General features: G+C 36.6%; 2 protein-coding genes and 2 long non-coding RNA genes across 5 annotated transcripts; 1 reads left to right on the top strand and 3 right to left on the bottom strand.

Moving 5' to 3' along the window:
* The first annotated feature begins 1150 nt into the window (after window positions 1-1150).
* Window positions 1151-3212, top strand: LOC119075806. The gene is made up of 3 exons (XM_037182372.1): window positions 1151-1371; window positions 1447-2023; window positions 2835-3212. Exons 1-3 carry the CDS (start codon window positions 1321-1323, stop codon window positions 3086-3088), a joined length of 882 nt encoding a protein of 293 aa, XP_037038267.1. The 5' UTR covers window positions 1151-1320; the 3' UTR covers window positions 3089-3212.
* A 4749-nt stretch (window positions 3213-7961) lies between these two features.
* LOC119075823 lies at window positions 7962-10601 on the bottom strand. The gene is made up of 2 exons (XR_005087463.1): window positions 10388-10601; window positions 7962-8252 (listed from the first exon to the last, which is right to left on the bottom strand). It is a non-coding gene; the product is annotated as an uncharacterized LOC119075823 (long non-coding RNA).
* Window positions 10602-14625: 4024 nt separating this feature from the next.
* Window positions 14626-16167, bottom strand: LOC119075810. The gene is made up of 4 exons (XM_037182377.1): window positions 15909-16167; window positions 15539-15704; window positions 15054-15173; window positions 14626-14981 (listed from the first exon to the last, which is right to left on the bottom strand). Exons 1-4 carry the CDS (start codon window positions 16101-16103, stop codon window positions 14725-14727), a joined length of 738 nt encoding a protein of 245 aa, XP_037038272.1. The 5' UTR covers window positions 16104-16167; the 3' UTR covers window positions 14626-14724.
* A 1733-nt stretch (window positions 16168-17900) lies between these two features.
* On the bottom strand, window positions 17901-18382 carry LOC119075825. Of its 2 annotated transcripts, none has more exons than XR_005087466.1 (2): window positions 18218-18382; window positions 17901-18157 (listed from the first exon to the last, which is right to left on the bottom strand). It is a non-coding gene; the product is annotated as an uncharacterized LOC119075825 (long non-coding RNA). The 2 variants fall into 2 exon arrangements; XR_005087465.1 differs by having other exon boundaries at window positions 18227-18382.
* Window positions 18383-19806: the final 1424 nt, after the last annotated feature.

Genomic DNA, 19806 nt, shown 5'->3' with positions numbered 1-19806 from the left:
ACCGTGTTTTTTGTTTTGATTTTGTTTTGTTCTGATTTATTTTTGCTTGACGACAAAGATTTGTTAATTTTTGAAAGGTTTTGTACTTGTGCTGTAGAGGGAAAGGAAGAGAACCATACGCTAAATAAATAAATATTAGGAACCAACCTTTGAACAGCTACAGCGCACTCATGTCGAAAATAAGCAGAATCCATCGAAAAATCCGATGGAAGTTAGGAAGTGCCAGAGGAATCATCTGTCATCCCAAAATTTAGGAACTAACATTGGAACACCTCACTCATGTCGAAAATAACCCAAATCCATCGAAAAATCCGATGGAAGGTAAGAAGTGCCAGAGGAATAATCTGTCATCCCAAAATTTAGGAACCAGCCCTGGAACACCTCACTCATGTCGAAAATAACCCAAATCCTTCAAAAAATCCGATAGAAGTTATTTCAACAAGAACTGTCAGTTGTAAATATTTGAATTTTTGGCGCACTTATAGCGTGAATTACGAAAATATTTCTTGGTCGATTCCCGCAGCTTCCTGCTTTTTTTAACTCAATTCAGCAATTAGATTAGCAGGCAAATAAATGCTAATGATGATGAATTATTGAAATGTTACCTCTTACGTAACGTCTACTAACTCAAAAATCCAACATTACATCAATCCACCTTTCATTTTAAAAATCGAGTCAATTTGTTACCATTTCTTTCAATTTAATATCCATTTTCCATATGGCACGACAGTCACTATTTTCTGCAATTATAACCGAGAGAGACGCGAATTACATAACCCCGGTGCTTCATTATACGAAAATTATTCATTTTTCGATAATGTGAAAAATTAATGGGATTCGTCATATTCAGAGACAATTAAAGCAACTAATTAAAACCGAACCAATAACAAACAGTGTCGACCTTCTTAAAGTGTTGAATTTTCAGAAGAAAAAAAAAAAATTTCGAATTTTTAATTTTAACTTCCGAAAATTATCCGTTCAAACTAATCTATTATAAAAACGGGGCCGTATGTTTGTTCGAAGCGACATGAAAAATGATTTACATAAATTTACAAGCACGCATTCGATAGACAATTGAACAAATACATCGCTCAATTATATTTCGGGTTTCTACTTAATAAGAAAAAAAAAATTGTTTCATGATCGTGTCATCTCAACTTTTCATCAGTTTGAGATAAATTGTGAACGTATTGGCAACACCGCTCACATTATAGATTGGAAAACTCTACAACACACTGTGTGTCGTTCGATGAGCTGATCGAAGGAGAACAAAAAATTATTTTTATTTCGAAATTGTAATTTTAAAATTCGTTTTCAACAATGGCTGGAAGGTTTATCGTTTGCTTTGTCGCTGCGTTCGCTTTAATTCAAGTAAATTTTCCCGCGATTTATTTTTACCGCTTCGCCTGAATCAACTTTTCTCAATTTCGTTTATCAAAATTACAGCCGTTCAACAGCCTACCGGCAGCCGAACATAAACCACACGAAGTGATTTACCGCAATTCGAAAGGAGAATACTATACCAGCGACGGTACGATATTATCCGATCAGTATCCGATATACTTCCGGCAAAATGCACAAGAACCGAAAAAGGACCATGTCGTCATCGTCGAACCCACAGTCACATACACTCGTCAAGCCGAATACACGTCCACCCAAGCATCACCAGCGACCACTACATTCCGAGCATCGCCACAGGAAAGTCAAGCCAATTTCCGGCCATACCACGGCGGTGCAGAAACTGCGTCAACGGTTGCATATTATCCGTATTACATTCGTGCCGCATCAAGCAGCCAAAGTGATACAAGTAATCGTGTTGTAGTCGATGTCGCTGATCCATCGTACCAACGATTTGTGCCCAGAGACCAAGCGGTTCGGGACGAACGTGGTCAAAGTCAAACATATTATTACTACAGTGACGGTCGTACACAGACGTCGTCACAAGCGCCACCATCACTGCCGCCACCACCGCCACCACCTCAACCGACTATTGCATCAAGATCGAGCGTCCGATTCTATTTCCGTGAGTAGAGTATTCCAATAAAAATGTCTCTTACAACCCGCCCCTGTCCACCTAAACTATATCACTAAAATATGGAACTCACGTTTCGGGTGAATTTCAATGTAACGTCACATTTCGTTGGGTGTAGCACTAACGATTTCTATAGAATTGATGGAATGTGGTACAGCATGAATGTTCGACACAGCAAAAATTCTATTGAAATCGTGCGAGTGGTACAAAGAAGTAAAATTGCAACCAAAATTTCGTTAAATTTCACAAAATCTCGTTAAATTTCACAAAATTCGTTAAATTTTACAAAATTTCGTTAAATTTCATCAACTTCGTTAAATTGGCCAAAGTTCGTTAAATTGGTTAAATTGCTCAATTCGTTATTGAAATCGTGCGAGTGGTACAAAGAAGTAAAATTGAAACCAAAATTTCGTTAAATTTCACAAAACCTCGTTAAATTTCCCAAAATTCGTTAAATTTTACAAAATTTCGTTAAATTTCTCCAATTTCGTTAAATTGGTCAAAGTTCGTTAAATTGCTAAAATTCGCAAAATTTCGTTAAATTTCACAAATAATTGGACATGCACTGAATGTAATGTAAATCTTCAGCGGATCGCAACAAACACGGAACCCGAATTTTGTGAAAATGTGAAATGTGAATTGCGCTGCACTGGAATTCATCCAACACTTACATTACCGTTTTGAATTTCATTCCAACTGTTTTGGGTTCCATGTATCTTTGCGAATCAATATTACCTTCAAGTGTGCTTGAATTACTTTAGCATAACCAGCCACTATTTTATCATAAAATGTTCTTCCACAGCGAACGGCACTGCCATTAACACCTACTACACTCAAGACAACAAGCAAGTCATGGACATCCATCCCAACCAATATCTAATTCAAGTGACCGAATTGACCACAACAACTACAACACCACGTCCCACCACCACCGATTGCCCACCATATCCTCATCCATGCAATACGGTAGTCTACCAACAAACCACTCAGTGTTGCAAGTGTTATCTGGTGCCGAGCCGTTGTTGCCCGTGTACCTATCCCAATCAAAAGAAATAGAATGTTCTGTCACTGGGATGCGATATGCATATTAAAATAGTCCTTGTATTATGAAACTGGTGGTATGACCAAAACTAGCTTGTGAAATGGGTTTAAATAAAAATCAAAAAGTTAATCAGTCAAATCGGTCGTTTCACATTTTTTTTCCACCACCACCGCCATACATTCTGCGCTTATGTAATTTTCAATATGCAAGCAGCTTGTGCCATCATGCTGCTTTTCCCCTCCAATTAGAATTCGGTTTTTTTTATTGTCGTCAACATAAAAAATGTGCTCACCACTTCCATGATGGTATAAGATAAGAAATGTGATTTTCCGCTCTCTGTGTGTGCAATGTACATCTACAATATAAGAAGAACATCGGAGGATATAACAGCAAACCATAGAGAAAAAACGTGTCGAATAATTTTTGGCATCATTAATCAAAAGAAAAATGATCCAGCGGGCGATTTATAATTGTTTTCGTCACAAATTACTCAACTTTAATGCTTTTTTCTTTATCACTTTTCCGGGTGGTGCATGAAAAATGATTTCATTTTTTTTCGTTTAAAGGGTGTGGAAAGCGGTGGCGGGACATTTCCACACCGTCAATATCGTCAGGAACGATCTCAAAATCGATATTATCGTTTTTTAGACGATACTATCGTCCAAAAAAACGATATTATCGCCCAAAAAATTTTCATCCAGGACGATAATATCGTCTAAATTGAAAAATTCTAAAATATTGTCTGGACGATAGTATCGTTTTATTGTCGATATTATCGTTCAAAAAACGATATTATCGTTTTCTGGACGATATTACCGTTCTAGAAAATCTAATGGATATTTTCGTTTTCTGTATGATAACATCGTCCAAAACGATAATATCGTCCTGGGCGATATTACCGTTTTCTTAAACGATAATATCGTCCAGGACGATACTATCGTTTAAAAAAACGATAATATCGCCCAGGACGATATTATCGTTTAGTTTTGCGTGGTAATATTGTCCAGTACTCAATTTTACTCAGAGGTGCAGCAAGAACCGAATTCTCTTCCAAAATATCGAAAAACAATTGTCAGAGGAAATCACCTACACATCAGTGTTTAAAAAAGGCGTTTAGTTCGTCCCTAAATAATTAATCTTTTTACGTAATGAATACCAACTTTGATTGTACATAAAAAGCGTTTTAACACGCCGAGCGATCCGGCCCATTGCCCCGGAGCGAAGCGGAGGGCCGCAATGCGAGCCGGGCGCCGGAACGGTGTCGGAACTTAGGAGTTAATTTTTTTTTCTCGCATCGTCTCATAATTAGTCTGTGTAATTTTTCTATATAAAATTTAAATTTACGGAACCAAATGAACCAATTTTTAATATATATTTGCCGTCTATAAAAAGGTGTTTATCTACAAGATTTTGTGTTTCGTCTTCAACAGCCATCCAGAACGATAATATCGCCCAGGATTAAAAACGATATTATCGTCCTGGACGATACTATCGTCCAGAACGATATTATCGTCCCAAAAATTATCGAACAGGACGATAATATCGTCCAAAATAACGATAAATTTGTTCAGAAAAAGAAAATAACGATAATATCGTCCAGTGGATATTTTCATCCAGGACGACATTATCGTCAAAAAAACGACATTATCGTTTTTTGAACGATAATATCGTTTTTTAGACGATAGTATCATCAAAAAAACGATAGTATCGTCCAAAAAACGATATTATCGTTTAAAAACGATATTATCGTTTAAAAACGATATTATCGTTTAAAAACGATATTATCGTTTAAAAACGATATTATCGTCAAGAAAACGATAATATCGTCCTGAAAATATTTTAAAATTTATAATTTTAGACGATATTATTGTCCTGGATGAATTTTTTTTGGACGATAATATCATTTTTTAGACGATAGTCCAAAAAACGATACTATCGTTTTTTAGACGATACTATCGTCTAAAAAACGATAATATCGTTCCTGACGATATTGACCGTGTAGTTATGTCGCCTCATCGGGGAAAGCGGAACGAATTTACTGCCGTGAAGTATCGCAAAAATTTAATTTTTTCCGATTTTTTCACCCTTTGGCGATTTTTCTTGACAATTCATAATTTTTGGTTGTTTGGTTAGATCACCAAAAAAATCGCCAAAGTGTGAAGAAACGCCATAAAGAATCGCCAGAGTACGAAGAAGTGAAAAAATATGTTTTTGATTGCTTGAAAAAGACTTGTACGCATTAATGCTTGGTTTCCACTTATCAAAAAGTACTCCGTGTGAGCGACATAGAGAAATGATAAGTTGGTACGCTTGTGGCGAGATAGAAGAAACATTGGAATGACAGTTGGGTTTTATGGGAGAGAACGTGAGAGAATTGCATACAATTTTTCTCACATTCTCTCCCATAAAAGCCAACTGTCATTCCAATGTTCATTCAATCCAATGATCCTTCTATCTCGCCACAGGCGTGCCAACTCATCATTTCTCTGGAGAGACAAAATTGATTTTTTTTTAAATTTTTGACGGCTCTCTCTCTCTCACGCCTCTCTCACGGAATACTTTTCGTTGAATGAAAACCATACTCTTTCGACGCAATAAAAAATCTGATAAAACGTCTTACATAGGGAACGTCAAATTTTCTGAAACAGCAAGTTTGACAGATTCACCGTAAAATAATTGAATTCAAATGTCATTGTGTGGCGCATGATCTGAGGAGTCCGGTAAACTATGCTTTCTCAATCTTTAATATCATCAATACAAACATCACATTTTCAAATACTCGACATATATCGGTCCGATTGAGAAAACAATTAGTTTAACGGACTCCTGAGATCCGATCATGCGCCACCCAATGGCATTTAGTTTAATTAAAATTCTTACAGTCAGAATTCAATTATTTTTCAGTGAATCTGTCAAACTTGCCCTTTCCGTTTGGATTTTCTGTCCAGAAAAACTGATGCTCACTGACGAAGTCGCGATATTTCATCACTTTCATCACGTTCTTGATCTATGAAACATTATAGGTTTGTTTCAAATTCATTTCGAAATGTCAAATTTCATCCACAGAAGGAAACTTAACCTCAACTTTCATATTGATGAACATTTTAGCGAAAAATTTAAAAAGAAATTTGTTGACGTTTAGGTTATGTTCATCTCTGCCAAGCAAAGCCATCCAAGTTCGACGTGAATTTATCAAAATTTTCCGAAGACAGATCTTTATTTGGCTATTTGGCTTTTGATTCTAAAAGTGTCACCAAAATTTGAGCTAAAATTTGAGCTACTTTGCCTAAATGGAGTAACAGTATTTCACCTTCTAGCGTATAAACGTTGTCGCTACTCTACGGGAAGTGCTCCAAAACACTCAAGTTCTCGCAACAGTGTTTTTGCTTGGTTTTGCCTGTCTTTCACTAGTTTTTCCAGCATATCTCTGGATGTTTTCGCTCAAAAATCGGTTGCGATATGTCAAATGAAAGGTATTGACGAGACAAATCAGAATTTTGCATTGCATAGGAAAATCGAGTTGGTTGATCAGTAGTTATAGGCGAGAGAGCGAGCCAAATTGTCCTACTTTTCCTGTTTTCCCGCAACTCCCCGAGCAATTTTTGAGTAGAGTAGAGTACCCGAAAAATTTTAGGAAGAAAATTAAAACCAAAAAGTTTGCGTCACAAGTGGCAGATGTTGAGGAAGGAAAAATTTTTAAAATTGTGAAATATATTGCTTTAAAGAATGGAATTCAAACGGAAGAAAGCCGAATCATCTGCTACTTTTTGACGCAAATTTTTTGGGGTTAATTTTTGTTGATAAAACTTTCGCGTACGTTCCTCATCAGCATGTCGAATCTGTAAGCGTCACCTACACCGATATCAGTTCTTTTGTAAGTGGATAACAGGACTTGCGTCACACCTCCACTGTAAGTGGTTTGGGGCGATATCAGTTCGTTTGTAGGTTGTGATTTTTCAGAGTTTCGTCGCAGACAATAGACAATTATATTGTGCAGTTTGAACGAAAATATTCTTCTTACAAAACTGTATAACTTTCTCTTTGATCTGAACCTTTCATCTTTCATTTGACGAAATTTGAAAATTTGACGAAATTTGAAAATTTGACGAAAATCGAAAATTTGACGAAAATCGAAAATTTGGCGAAAATCGAAAATTTGACGAAAATCGAAAATTTTACGAAAATCCAAAATTTGACGAAAATCGAAAATTTAACGAAATTCGAAATTTGACGAAATTTGAAAATTCCACGAAATTCGAAAATTTGACGAAAATTGAAAATTTGACGAAAATCGAAAATTTGACGAAAATCGAAAATTTGACGAAAATCGAAAATTTGACGAAAATCCAAAATTTGACGAATTTCTATAAAATTGTCTTCCAAGAAACTTTCTATTTACCAAATATCACGAGATATGGCTGACATAGCTCGCACTTAAAACTCTATAAAATTGTCTTTTAAACTAACTTTCTATGTGCTACATTTTCTGAGGTATAAGTCCCATAGCTCAATAGCTTAACACGCTCATAGCTCCGAATAAATGTGGAGTAGGTAGGAGCGGAGGGGGATATGGAAAAAAATCAATTTTTTAGTGTCAACGGACTTGCGTCACTGCCCTTCACTAACGTAGGGCCATGATTCCAACTCGTTCTGAAAGCGAAAATTTTGATGTAACATTTACTTCTTAACGGGTCTTTTACTGATCCTTATTGTCTGAAAGTAATTGTTTAAATCTATGAAGTAAAAGATTTTGCATCAAACTTGAGCTACAAGGCATAAGAGATTTAATCGTTATTTTCTTCGTAGATAGTCACAATACGTGACTTACAGGACATCGTACTGTTTATCAGGCAGATTATTTCTTATGTAAGTAGTAAAACAACAGAAAAAATTTGAAATATTTATCAAGTCTGAAACTTGATTTGAATATATTTTCCATGATTTTAACAAATTTAAAATAGAAATTCAAAAACAACAACAACAATATAATTTATGCTCTCCACTCACAGGTCGTCTATCCAATCAAATGATAGACAAATGTATAAAAACTCGATAATCGATTTAACACTTAAACACTCGATGTATCCCCAATATAATATAGTACCACCCTTGCCACTAGTCGTCAGTTTCGTATTCCGGCGGCAGAGGAAATATACCAGGAATTGGAAGCGACAGAACCTGTAAAGATTTGTTTGTAAAATTATTTTTAAATTTAAAGCAGAAATGATGATCAAGCAATTTAATATCGTATGAACCGACGCACCGAGCATGGTAACAGAATATTTGGTATGTCAAAATGCTACTATATTTAATACCTATTAGTACCAATAGTAATATTAGACAGTTCAGATAAATCGAGGAAAAATCCCAAGACAATTTTACATTTTACGGTCGAGTAAAGTGTACCGAAGTTCCACACCATCTGAGCTTTAGTCAACATAATATCACTACCATTAGTACCATTAATCATGAGTTCCACTACCAAAAAAGTTTCAATTTTTTTTTGGTACCATTAATACCATTAAAACCGTTATAATGGTATTAAACGGAGTAGTATTGTGACACTCCAAATATACTATTACTATGCTAGGTGCTTTGCATTGACGCATAATTATCGAGTCTGTTGTTTCTTTTGATCGAAGCATGTTTGACAGTTAGATACAAAATTATTTATTGAATTTGTTTTAACAAAAAATCTCGCAAAACGCTTCCTTCCAGTTCACACGTGGTAGAAGTGACTACAAAAAAAACAATGCCTCAATCCATCTCACTATGCAAGTTAAATTTTTTGAAGTACTAGATTTATATGAAAATCGATCTCTATGGATGAAATCATGTTCGTTTGACCAGTCAAAATTCGTGTTCTGACAAGAGTAGACACAGACACTTGATTTGACTAGGGACCTCAATTATCTAGTAGCCTTATGTTTTGCGAAGTAAACAATTGAAGTGACAGATTTAATGATTTGTCTTGTTCCAACGCACTCCAATAGCAGGCACAAGAACAGGTCATTTGGCCTCTTATTTCGTATGAAACTTCCGTAACGCAGTGACATGTCATGACATATACCAACATAAAAAACAGAATTTACATGAGAATTTTGGACTACTGTGTCGTGGAGGCCTCTCATTTTAATTCGGTTCGTTCTTGTGCCTGTTCTTGGAGTGCGTTGCTTGTTCAATGAAAGTACACATTTAATAGGTATGGTCGAATGTCGCCGCAGACACATAACTAACTCGATTTTTAAATATTTATTTTGACCTATAGTGGGTTTGTTTTAGTTCGAAACATATTTAAGAATTTTTAGAGTTTTAAAAGTCGTCGATATTTCCAGTCAATTAAGTGATTGACCAGTATGTGATATTTTGGCACCAAATTTGAATTCACTAAGAGATTTTCAAATTTCAAGCCAAAATATCATAGACCTAGAAGCACTGAAATATGGTTTCCAATCAACAAAAAGTACTCCATGTGAGAGCAGTGAGAGTGCGAGCTGTCAAAGCAAAAATTGAAAAAAAAATCAATTTTGTCTCTGACACTGACTGCTCTTTTGGTAAGTAGAAATCAAGCATTAATAGGAATGGACGCTTAACATATTTGTAGCCTACAGTTAGGCGGGAAAATATTTGTTTTTTGATGATTTCTCTGAACCAAAATCTTCTTTAAAGAAATAAGATCATTAAAGCACACAAAAATGTGTTAGTTTTAAAGTAAAATTGGTTTGTGAGTCATAAATTGACCTACTTTGTGTAAATTTATGTGTAAATTCTGCACACGTTTCCCCAAGTGGGTTAAATTATCCACAAACCAATTTTTGTTTAAATGTAACACATTTTTGCGTGCTTTAATGGTTTTTCTTTCACAAACAAAGATTTTGGTTCAGAGAAATAGTCAAAAAACGAATATTTTTCCGCCTATATGTAGGCTACAAATTTGCAAAGGATTAATTGCTCTTTAATGACTGGGAACATGGATGAAGTATAGCTTCCACTTAAAAAGAGCACTCCGTTTAGCCTCCGTCTACATGACAGTTGTAAAATAGAACAAAAGAACTGTCACGCAAACGGAGTGGAAATTGAATTTATTTCAATTTTTTACTCCGTTTACGTGACAGTTCCTTTGTTCTATTTTACAACTGTCATGTAAACGGAGTGCTCTTTTTAAGTGAAAACTATACTTGACTTTCAAAACTCTGATAAATCTAAAATTGTGTTTTCTTAAGGTGAACAGTGTTCACTGAACACACTGTAAATTGTGAGTTAGTGAGTCCACCGAACATATACCTGTTCGAATCGATTAGAATGCAACTTACGTATGAAAATATGAAAGCTGCTTGTATCAATTGGATGAACAAAATTTGTAACAATTTCATAGTAAAATCAATATATATAGCAACGGCCCTGTACTGATAATAAATTAATGTTACACACTCACTGAACGAAGGTTCAAGTGGAAATAAATGTACAAAAAAATTTAATTAATTCAGAACGATTTCAATAAATGTTGAGTGTGTTTGGCTCATTAAATTCTTTTGTTGCCAAAAATAAGAATTACGGAATAATTACCTTGCTGAGCAAACAGATGAATATTTTTCGGTTCTGCTTCTTGCAGAAATATTACAATTGTCGAAATTATTAGGTGGGCCATATTAGGCACCTAATGTACTGACGTTAATGCCATATCGAACGATACATCATCTATTTGATTTCGTTGACATATGTTTCCCATTTTGTTTGATTACATTTTTTGTTGGAATTTTGTTTCGCTTCTCGACGATATTTTGTCTCGAAAAAAACATAATATTTTTGTTTATTCATCAGGTTACACATTGCTTCGTCTCACCTAACCGATAACGATGTCTCATTTGCTCTCTCTTTATGTGTTCCATAGATTGGATGTGAGTCAACGGTTTTGCATTCCAAACCACTATTTTCTAGGTAAATAAATGGAAAACAATTGGATACTAATAAACGACCGATAAATTAATTCAAAACTACCGATAAAAAATAATAAATGACCGATAAATACGGTACCGATAGAAAATAATAAATTATCGATAGACAAATTCACAAGTACCGATAAAAATATTCAAAACTACCGATAACTTTTTACCGATAAAAAGTGATAAAATACCGATAAATTAATAATTTTACGACTATTGATCGGTCAAATTCCATTTTCTATCGGTAGTTTATTACTTTCTATCGGTAGTTTATTAATTTCTATCGGTAGTTCATTATTTTCTATCTTATCGCTTTTCATTGAATATCACGAGAACCCGAAAAGATAAAAATTAGTTTCGTCGGGAAAAATGTAGAGTTTAAAATTCTGAACAACATTGCCGAATACAAAAAGTTTGTGGAAAATACAGGATGGGCCGAAAAAATTATCGAAGTCGAAATTTTTAAGGTATTGAAGAAAATGCGTGATTTTGGACCATTTTCTTCTCTTTTAAGTGTTTTACGAACATATATTAAGTGAGATATGTGAATCTCTAAATTCTGAACACGAATCAAGAAATTGGAATGTACAGGGTGGTCCGAAAAAGTTTATCTTGGTCGAAATTTCTTATTTTTCCATAAAATCTTCGATTTCGTGTTTTTCTTTCTCGCTTTTTTTTAAACTTTTTTTCTTTTTATTTGGTGGATATTTAGTAAATGGTGTCTTTCTGACCTTCTTTCTTATTCTACGTAACCTATACCCTAAGTAATATTGAGGAATCAGATCCTTGGGCTGAAAAGTTCCCAGTTTAGCTACCGAAAAGGGCTACAATGGACGAAAAACGCTTGTGACAGGGCCTAATATTTGTCAAAAGTTTCACAAATTTTGACACATGTTTTACAAATTTTTGTGAAACATTTGTCAAAATTTGTGAAACTTTGTGAAACTTTTGACAAATATACGCTAGATACTTGTAAATCGATGCGTCAAGATATTTGTTTTATAGATACGACTAAACCATATGCTTAGGAGCGAATTAAACCAAAAATCGATTACGTACTACGATTTTCAAGAAAATACTATGAAAATAATGGAGAAATTGGAGATTGAAAATTGCACGAATTATTTTTAATTGACGTCATATATTATCCTAAACAAAAACTGTTCCGAAATGGCTGACCTATGTTCTCACGAGTAGGCTGGGTGAAAAGTGAGAGGTTGTGCGGTTTTTTGCTCCTTCTTAATTTTAGTTTTTTCTGTTGGTTTTCGCGTTAATTATTGTTCTGTGTGGTGAGGATTGCGTGTTGGGTGCTTCTGAGTGCGTGAACTGTGTTTTTTCTGTGTTTGTGCGGGAAAGAGGTTGGTGATTTTGTGTTTTTTCCTTCGCTTGCGGCCGGTCGCCATTTTGATTGAAAAGTTTGCGTGAAAAATGGACGTCAAGTGCAAACGATAAGAATGCGCTATAAGAGCATCGCAGCCCAAGCATCAGTGGAGCGACCGTTGGAGGTCCATTGACGATATGAGACCGTTGGAGGTCCCCGTGGTGATCAAAAATGGTCTGGATTATTGAATTATGTGCAACTGTTTCCCGTGGCGTGGACCCTGGATTTTCCAGCGTTTGCATTTTGGTTGTCCTTTTGTGACTTAAGAGGGTAACAGGGGCACGCTGAAATTGTGACCTGCGTTTGTGCGTTTCGAGGTTTTTGATCGCTGGTAACTCTTTACATGGTTCTTTTTTGGGAAGAGTGGAGACATGGAGACATGTACGGGTGTGTCGGTTTTGAATAGAGAATGTGATTGTCTGTGGGGGATTCATGTGCTTTGAGACAAGTGTGCCTATATCCCGAATTTGCGTCAAAGGTACACTTTTCTTAGAGCACATGAATTTTCCACGGACAGTCGTATTTTTGTTCGGGGCTGGCGCATTTGTGCTCGGAGCTATGTTTTTTTGCTTTTTTCGGGAAGGACTCCTGTGGGGGGTTGTCAGCGTTGAGGTTGGAGTTTAGTAGCTAGTCCAGCCAAGACTGATCGACGCGGTTGTTGTTCCTACTGGGTCGGTAGAGTAGGATGAGTCGCGTGCGTTTAAATCAGGGCGGTTACTGAGAACTTGTTGAAGTGCGCAGAGATCGGATGAAAGTGCAGGAAGAACGTCGTCAAATCGCGCAGGTTGGAAGAGACGAACAGACGGCGATAACAAGAAACATGACAATGGCGGTGAGCCAAGTGTGTGGTAAATACACTGGCGAGAGAGGTAATTCGACTAACTATATTGACTGATTGAAAAATTGCATTTGTAGCTAGTCCGACTGTCAGACCGAGCGGCGGCAGTTGTTGTTAGTTACCTCTGTAGCATACAGAGGTATATAAGTTCTAGCAACTTGAGTGGCGGCCCAGCGCTGCAGACCTTAGACTGGCCTGGGGAATTCTTGAGAGACAACCAGGACAGTCTCTGGACAGCTTGGATGGCCGAAAAGTAACAGGAAAACGCAACATGCTTTTCCCTTACTGTTCTAAGAGAGCCTGACTGGGACCAGGGCCTGGTCCCCAGCTCAAGATGTGAAGTCTGAGTCTGAGTCTGAGTCGAAATGGCTGACCTATGTTCTCAATCAAAAATGTCAATACGTATGAGGTTGATGCTGCAGAGCCCCTTACATCTATTTTTGTGGTACATCTATGACTAACACTAAATAGAAGTAGACTGGCACTACGTAGACGTATACGACGGTCGAACGCCAAATTTTGAAGAAAAAAAAATCCATTCGAATCGATGTTGGGTACCATAAATTTATGGTCCAACGTATACTAATACGTTATTGCCTTAAAGTACCGATAGAAAATGATGAACTACCGATACAAAATAATGAACTATCGATAAAAAATAATTAATGATCGATAGAAAGTATCAAACTACCGATAGAAAATAATGAATTACCGATGGAAAGTAATAAACTACCGATAGAAAATGATAAATGATCGATAAAACGACCAGTTTATCGGTACTTTAGTACTTTTTATCGGTAAAAAGTTATCGGTAGTTTTGAATATTTTTATCGGTACTCGGGAATTTCGCTATCGGCACTTTATTATTTTTTATCGGTAGTTTTGAATTAATTTATCGGCAGAATATAATATCCCAAAAAAATTTACTGTTCGGGAATTTGAACGTTTACAGTCAGTAAATTGTCGTCGATCTATTTCGGTCTTAATCGATTTTGTGTAAATTTCGTTGACAAATTAAAGGATTTTCAGAAAGAAAATCCCTTGAGGATTTTCGATAAATTTCCGAATATTTTCAATGACTTTCAGAGGATTTTCTTTACAGTTTCTGCTGGATTTTCAAGAATTTCAATCGAGTGGTTAGGAACTTATGCTTCCATTACAACATGGTACTTTATGAAGCTTTTGTGAAACATTTTGTAGGCATGTAGATGATTTACAAAAACGGGCTTGACGCAAGTCTACTACCAAAAATATTTTACCATTTTTTTGTGGACAGCTAAGCATATTTGCAGCAACTTTTTGACTTCCCCAACCAACCCCTCCGAATGTCAACTTCCGCATTACCTCCATTTCTCGCTTATTTTTCTACAATAAAAAAAACTCAATTTCAAGGTCAGAATTTTATTACAGAATCGTGCAATGCAAGTGAAGTTCATGCAACCACGACACTCCAATTAATTACAAAAAAAAAACCCTCGGAGCCTCAGATTACTTGCACATGCATGGCGTACCATCATAATCGAATTCAATAAGATTCTTCGGATCGGTGTTAAATCCACGCCGTTTCAATTCATTTATGACTTTAGTTCTGTCGGCTTTAGTAAATACGGGATCCAAATTGAACACATTAAATGATGTAGCGATTTCGTTCGATTCTGGATTCTGTGGAGTCTTGGCTCGCCAGCAATGAACGAACAGGGCCCATCTGTTGTTGTCACCCTGTAGTATACTGTTGTAGGATAGTGCTTCAAATGACAAAAAAATAAACCGACAAATTAGAGGACTATTCTATCTATGGCAGTTAGTGTTCATCATACTTTCGAGTCTTCTCCCGTACGTTCCCGGAGTGCCACTGATTCCAGTGCAAAGAAAGGGGTAAACATCAGTTGGGAAAGTGCATTTTCTACGGATCAGATCGTTCAAGCCGCATGTGGCATCTGGAAACCAGATAGTTTTAGGTAGGTGCTACTCGCACATTGTTTGAACGTTTGAATAGCCGTAAAATATGCGATTAGTATTTTCGATAATTCTATGACACTAAGCCAAATTGGATGAAAATTTCAAAAAATATGGCCAGATCTGAAACTAAAATTCAAGTCTGAACCGAACTGACCGGAATTTACCTGAAATTTGGACATTAATTCTAGATATACCTTACATGATGTCAGTGACATCTAACCTTGTAAAAATTGTCTATTCATTTTCAATTCTTAACAGCTTAACAGGTAATTTGAGCTCCGGGTCGACCTGGCCTGTTCCGAGCCCTACACCAGAATTTTGAGAAGATTTTTTTTTATTTTACCTATCGCAATAGCACCATGAGTACCACTCCAAGGTGTTTGAATGTCCAAATCTCGAAGGAAGGTGGTGTTTGACGGACATTCCCTTTGATATCCCAAAGCATCTGCCATTCTTGCCACGTAATACGCTGATGCTAGCGGCACATAGTGAAGTTCGTAATTGGAATACTGTCATTGCCGAAACGACACAAGATAATTCAGCACCAAAATCATTCCGATTTTAAGACATGCACTGCATCCGTACCGGACTGGCCTCCAAAAGGTTTTCTTCGGGGAGATCGGGAAATGGCCCGTAAAATTCTAAAAAGATTCTTCCGGAATCGCCCGAATTCCCAGTAGGGCCAGGCCGGCACTGAACTGTATATGACTTACAAGACCTCCTCGAACCGTCATTGTTTCTCCGATGTCAGCACATTTAATGCCCTTGTCCAAAGTACTCGGTGCACACTCTGGATTTCGGCGATAGGAGATGGTTTCTTCGTAGTGTGATCTCACAACGATACTGTGGGCAGTGCCATAAACGACGGCTGCCACAATTAAACCGACAACTGCATTACAACTCAACATTTTATGACTTATAAGAATCACTTTACACTTTCATCGAGATAAAGTACCTCTGATAAAGTGTGTGCTCGGCGGTCGTTTGCTTTTATAGGCCCAAAGCGAAAGCAATAAATTGCCAACGAGTAATGTTTCAGGAAACGATTGGTTCACGATTTTTAAGAAAATTGTTTGTACGGTCACGATCTCGCAATTGGAAATGCTACAGTAAGAAAATCGATCGATCTTGAAATTCTTAGTGGAATTCTTGTCGATTCGTCCACATCGGTCCTTAGATATCGAAATGGGTTTCGGATGTTCTTCAAAACCTCTCAGTGCCTTCAAAGGACGACAACGAAGATATTTTCTTCAAAAGTGGCGGTATGGGTTAACATGGAGTTGCGGGAAATGAGGAATTTCTAACAAGATTTCAGATTTTTCGATGGATTTGGGTTATTTTCAAAATGATTGATGTGTTCCAAGGTTGGTTCTTAAAGTTTGGTGTGACAGATGATTCCTCTGGCACTTCCTAACTTCCATCGGAGTGAGGTGTTCCAAGGTTGGTTCCTATAGTTTGGGATGACAGACGATTCCTCTGGCCCTTCCTAATTTCCATCGGATTTTTCGATGGATTTGGGTTATTTTCGACATGAGTGAGGTGTTCCAGGGTTGGTTCCTATAGTTTGGGATGACAGATGATTCCTCTGGCACTTCCTAACTTCCATCGGATTTTTTGATGGATTTGGGTTATTTTCGACATGAGTGAGGTGTTCCAAGGTTGGTTCCTATAGTTTGGGATGACAGATGATTCCTCTGGCCCTTCCTAACTTCCATCGGATTTTTCGATGGATTTGGGTTATTTTCGACATGAGTGAGGTGTTCCAAGGTTGGTTCCTATAGTTTGGGATGACAGATGATTCCTCTGGCCCTTCCTAACTTCCATCGGTTTTTTCGATGGATTTGGGTTATTTTCGACATGAGTGAGGTGTTCCAAGGTTGGTTCCTATAGTTTGGTATGACAGATGATTCCTCTGGCCCTTCCTAACTTCCATCGTATTTTTTGATGGATTTGAGTTATTTTCGATATGAGTGAGGTGTTCCAAGATTGGTTTCTAGATTTTGGGATTCAGACTGATTTCTCATACTTACAAAAGTGGTGATATCAGTCAAAAACCCTTAACGGGTAAATGTGACGCAAGTCCTTTATCTTACTTACAAAATAACTGATATCGCTGAGGGTGACGCATTGTGTGCCGTACGCAAAAGTTTTATAAACAATAAATTTAACCAAAAAAACTGTGAAAGAAAATTGTACAAAAAGAAATTTGCGTCGCAAGTGGCAGATGTTGAGAAACCTATTGTTAGGAAAATGGTTAGAAAATGTACTGAAAGGATTTAATTGAAAGAAAACTGAATCATCTGCCACTTGTGACACAATTTTTGTTGTAAAATTTTCTTTCACAAATTTTTTGAGTCAATTTTTTGTTGATAAGACTTTTGCATACGGCGCACAATGCGTCACCCTCAGCGGTATCAGTTATTTTGCAAGTAAGATAAAAGAACTTGCGTCACATTTACCCTTTAAGAGTTCTCTGACTGATCACTATCTACACCTAGAGACCAGGTTTGTCATTTCCGTGTTATATTGTAACAAATTCGCCATTTCCCGCAACTCCCTGGCTTTCTTGCACGGAGAAAGCTATTCGCCCGCGCGTGCGAATCGAAATTAAAATGCTATTTGCTGGCTCCAGCTTATAGTCACTTCATATAAGAATACCGACGATGTAACGTATCTGTTCATTGGATGGCATTGTAGACTGGCAGCAATCGAACTCAATAAAAAATCGTTTATTTTTCGCAACTGTATACAATGCTGCTGATGTGCAGTTTATCCAAATTTAATCTTTAACCAGTTGTGGATCTTCTGGTAAACTCAGAAATTCCTCAATGAATTCAATAAAATCTGGTGTTGGAACCAATGATAAACCGCCTGACTCTGATGGCTCTGATGGTTCGTCATCAATAGAATCATTTCTATCCACCGATCGGACACCGCATCCGAACAATGCGCTGAAAAAGGTCTACAAACCAAAGAGAAAAATGAATTTAATTCGAATCGTTTTATTACTTATTGTTGATACACAAGGCACTTTTATCATGTTGAAGTTCCACTGCAAATGTAAATAAGTACGAAGCGAATTGTGGCTGAAACAGAACTGGTGAGCAAATAGTCGACAATTGTAATTTTGTTTTGTTATTGATGCAATCATTGCTAAGGAATTTTTAACGTAAAACATCTGCAATGTGAGCCGTTTTTTTGTTTATTTATATCCTCGATTTTTCGGGCGAGTTAAGAATTTAACCTTTTTTTTTTAATAAAACGGAAAACATATCACGGTTGTAATGGATACGTCTACAAACAATTGAGAAGATTTTTCGGAACTTTTGAATAGAAATCAATTAATGCAATCTACTACTTCATTTGTTAAAAGTACTGCATAGCATGTGATATCCAACAGAATATTATTTCATTGTTTGGAGCTTTTTATTTGGCCATGTGTGGCGCTTGAAGGCGAAAGATGTAACCGCACAAGCCAGAATTGCAAAGATTCACAAAAGATAATTCACTCACTAATCCACCGGAAAATGAGTTAGGTGAATAAAATCTATTACTTCATTGGTTTTTGCACACAGTTGGTTCAACCGGCATAACTGCACAACAACAAAAACAAAAGTAGTGGAACCTGAATTGAGGACTTTACACTCGTCAATATTTTCCGATTATTTACTGAACCCCCTTTCAATAGAGCAAAATGACAATATATATGGTTACTCCAATAAGTTTTTTTTTCCCAACTAGTGTTAAAATCGCCACTTTGTCGCTTATTTCCCACGTAATTTAAGAGCGCTCGCCCCTTGGCAATTTTCTAGCCCACATTTGTGCGCAAAAATATTCGTTTTTTGATGATTTTTCTGAACCAAAATCTTTTTTTGAAAAAGTGAAACCATTGGAGCTTGCAAAAATGTGTTACTTTTAAGAGAAAAAATGGTTTGTGGATGATAACTTATTGCACTTGGAGAAACCATTGCAAATGTGTAAATTTATGTGTTTTGCAAAGGTTTCTCCAAATGGGTTAAGTTATCGACCACAAACCAATTTTCGCTTAAAAACAACCCATTTTGGCGTGCTTTAATGGTTTTACTTTCTCAAAAAAAAGATTTTGGTTCAGAGAAATCATCAAAAAACGAATATTTTTGCGCACAAATGTAGGCTAGAAAATTAGCAATGGGTGAGCGCTCTTAAGAAAATGTGGTTTCTAACTTATGCTGAAAGACTCTTTTAGCGAATTCAATTTCAGAACTCGCCTCCGGCTCGTGCTATTGGAAAGACTTTTTTTAAGAAACGCTTGGGAATTTTTTCAATCCCAGAACAATGAACCAGGCTTTTGATCAAAATCGCATCAAAAATTACATTTACTTCAGCTGATCCACACATAAATTCAAAACAGTTTACACACACGGTTAAATCTGCCACATGCACGCGTGTGGAAGTGGAAAAACCATATAAACCGTTTTGATTGTATGTGTGGATCAGCTGAGCTAAATCAAATTCATGCTGAAATACCACTGCCTCTAAGGGATCATTCATAAATGACGTCCGTTTTTTTCAGTGCTGCCAGCAGATTTAAATCATTGATAACTCGCTAAATATTTGTTCTGGATAGTCTTA

This window comes from Bradysia coprophila, unplaced genomic scaffold (genome assembly GCF_014529535.1).
Source record: "Bradysia coprophila strain Holo2 unplaced genomic scaffold, BU_Bcop_v1 contig_232, whole genome shotgun sequence".
NCBI lineage: Eukaryota > Metazoa > Arthropoda > Insecta > Diptera > Sciaridae > Bradysia > Bradysia coprophila.
This window is presented reverse-complemented; position numbering and strand designations above follow the sequence as displayed.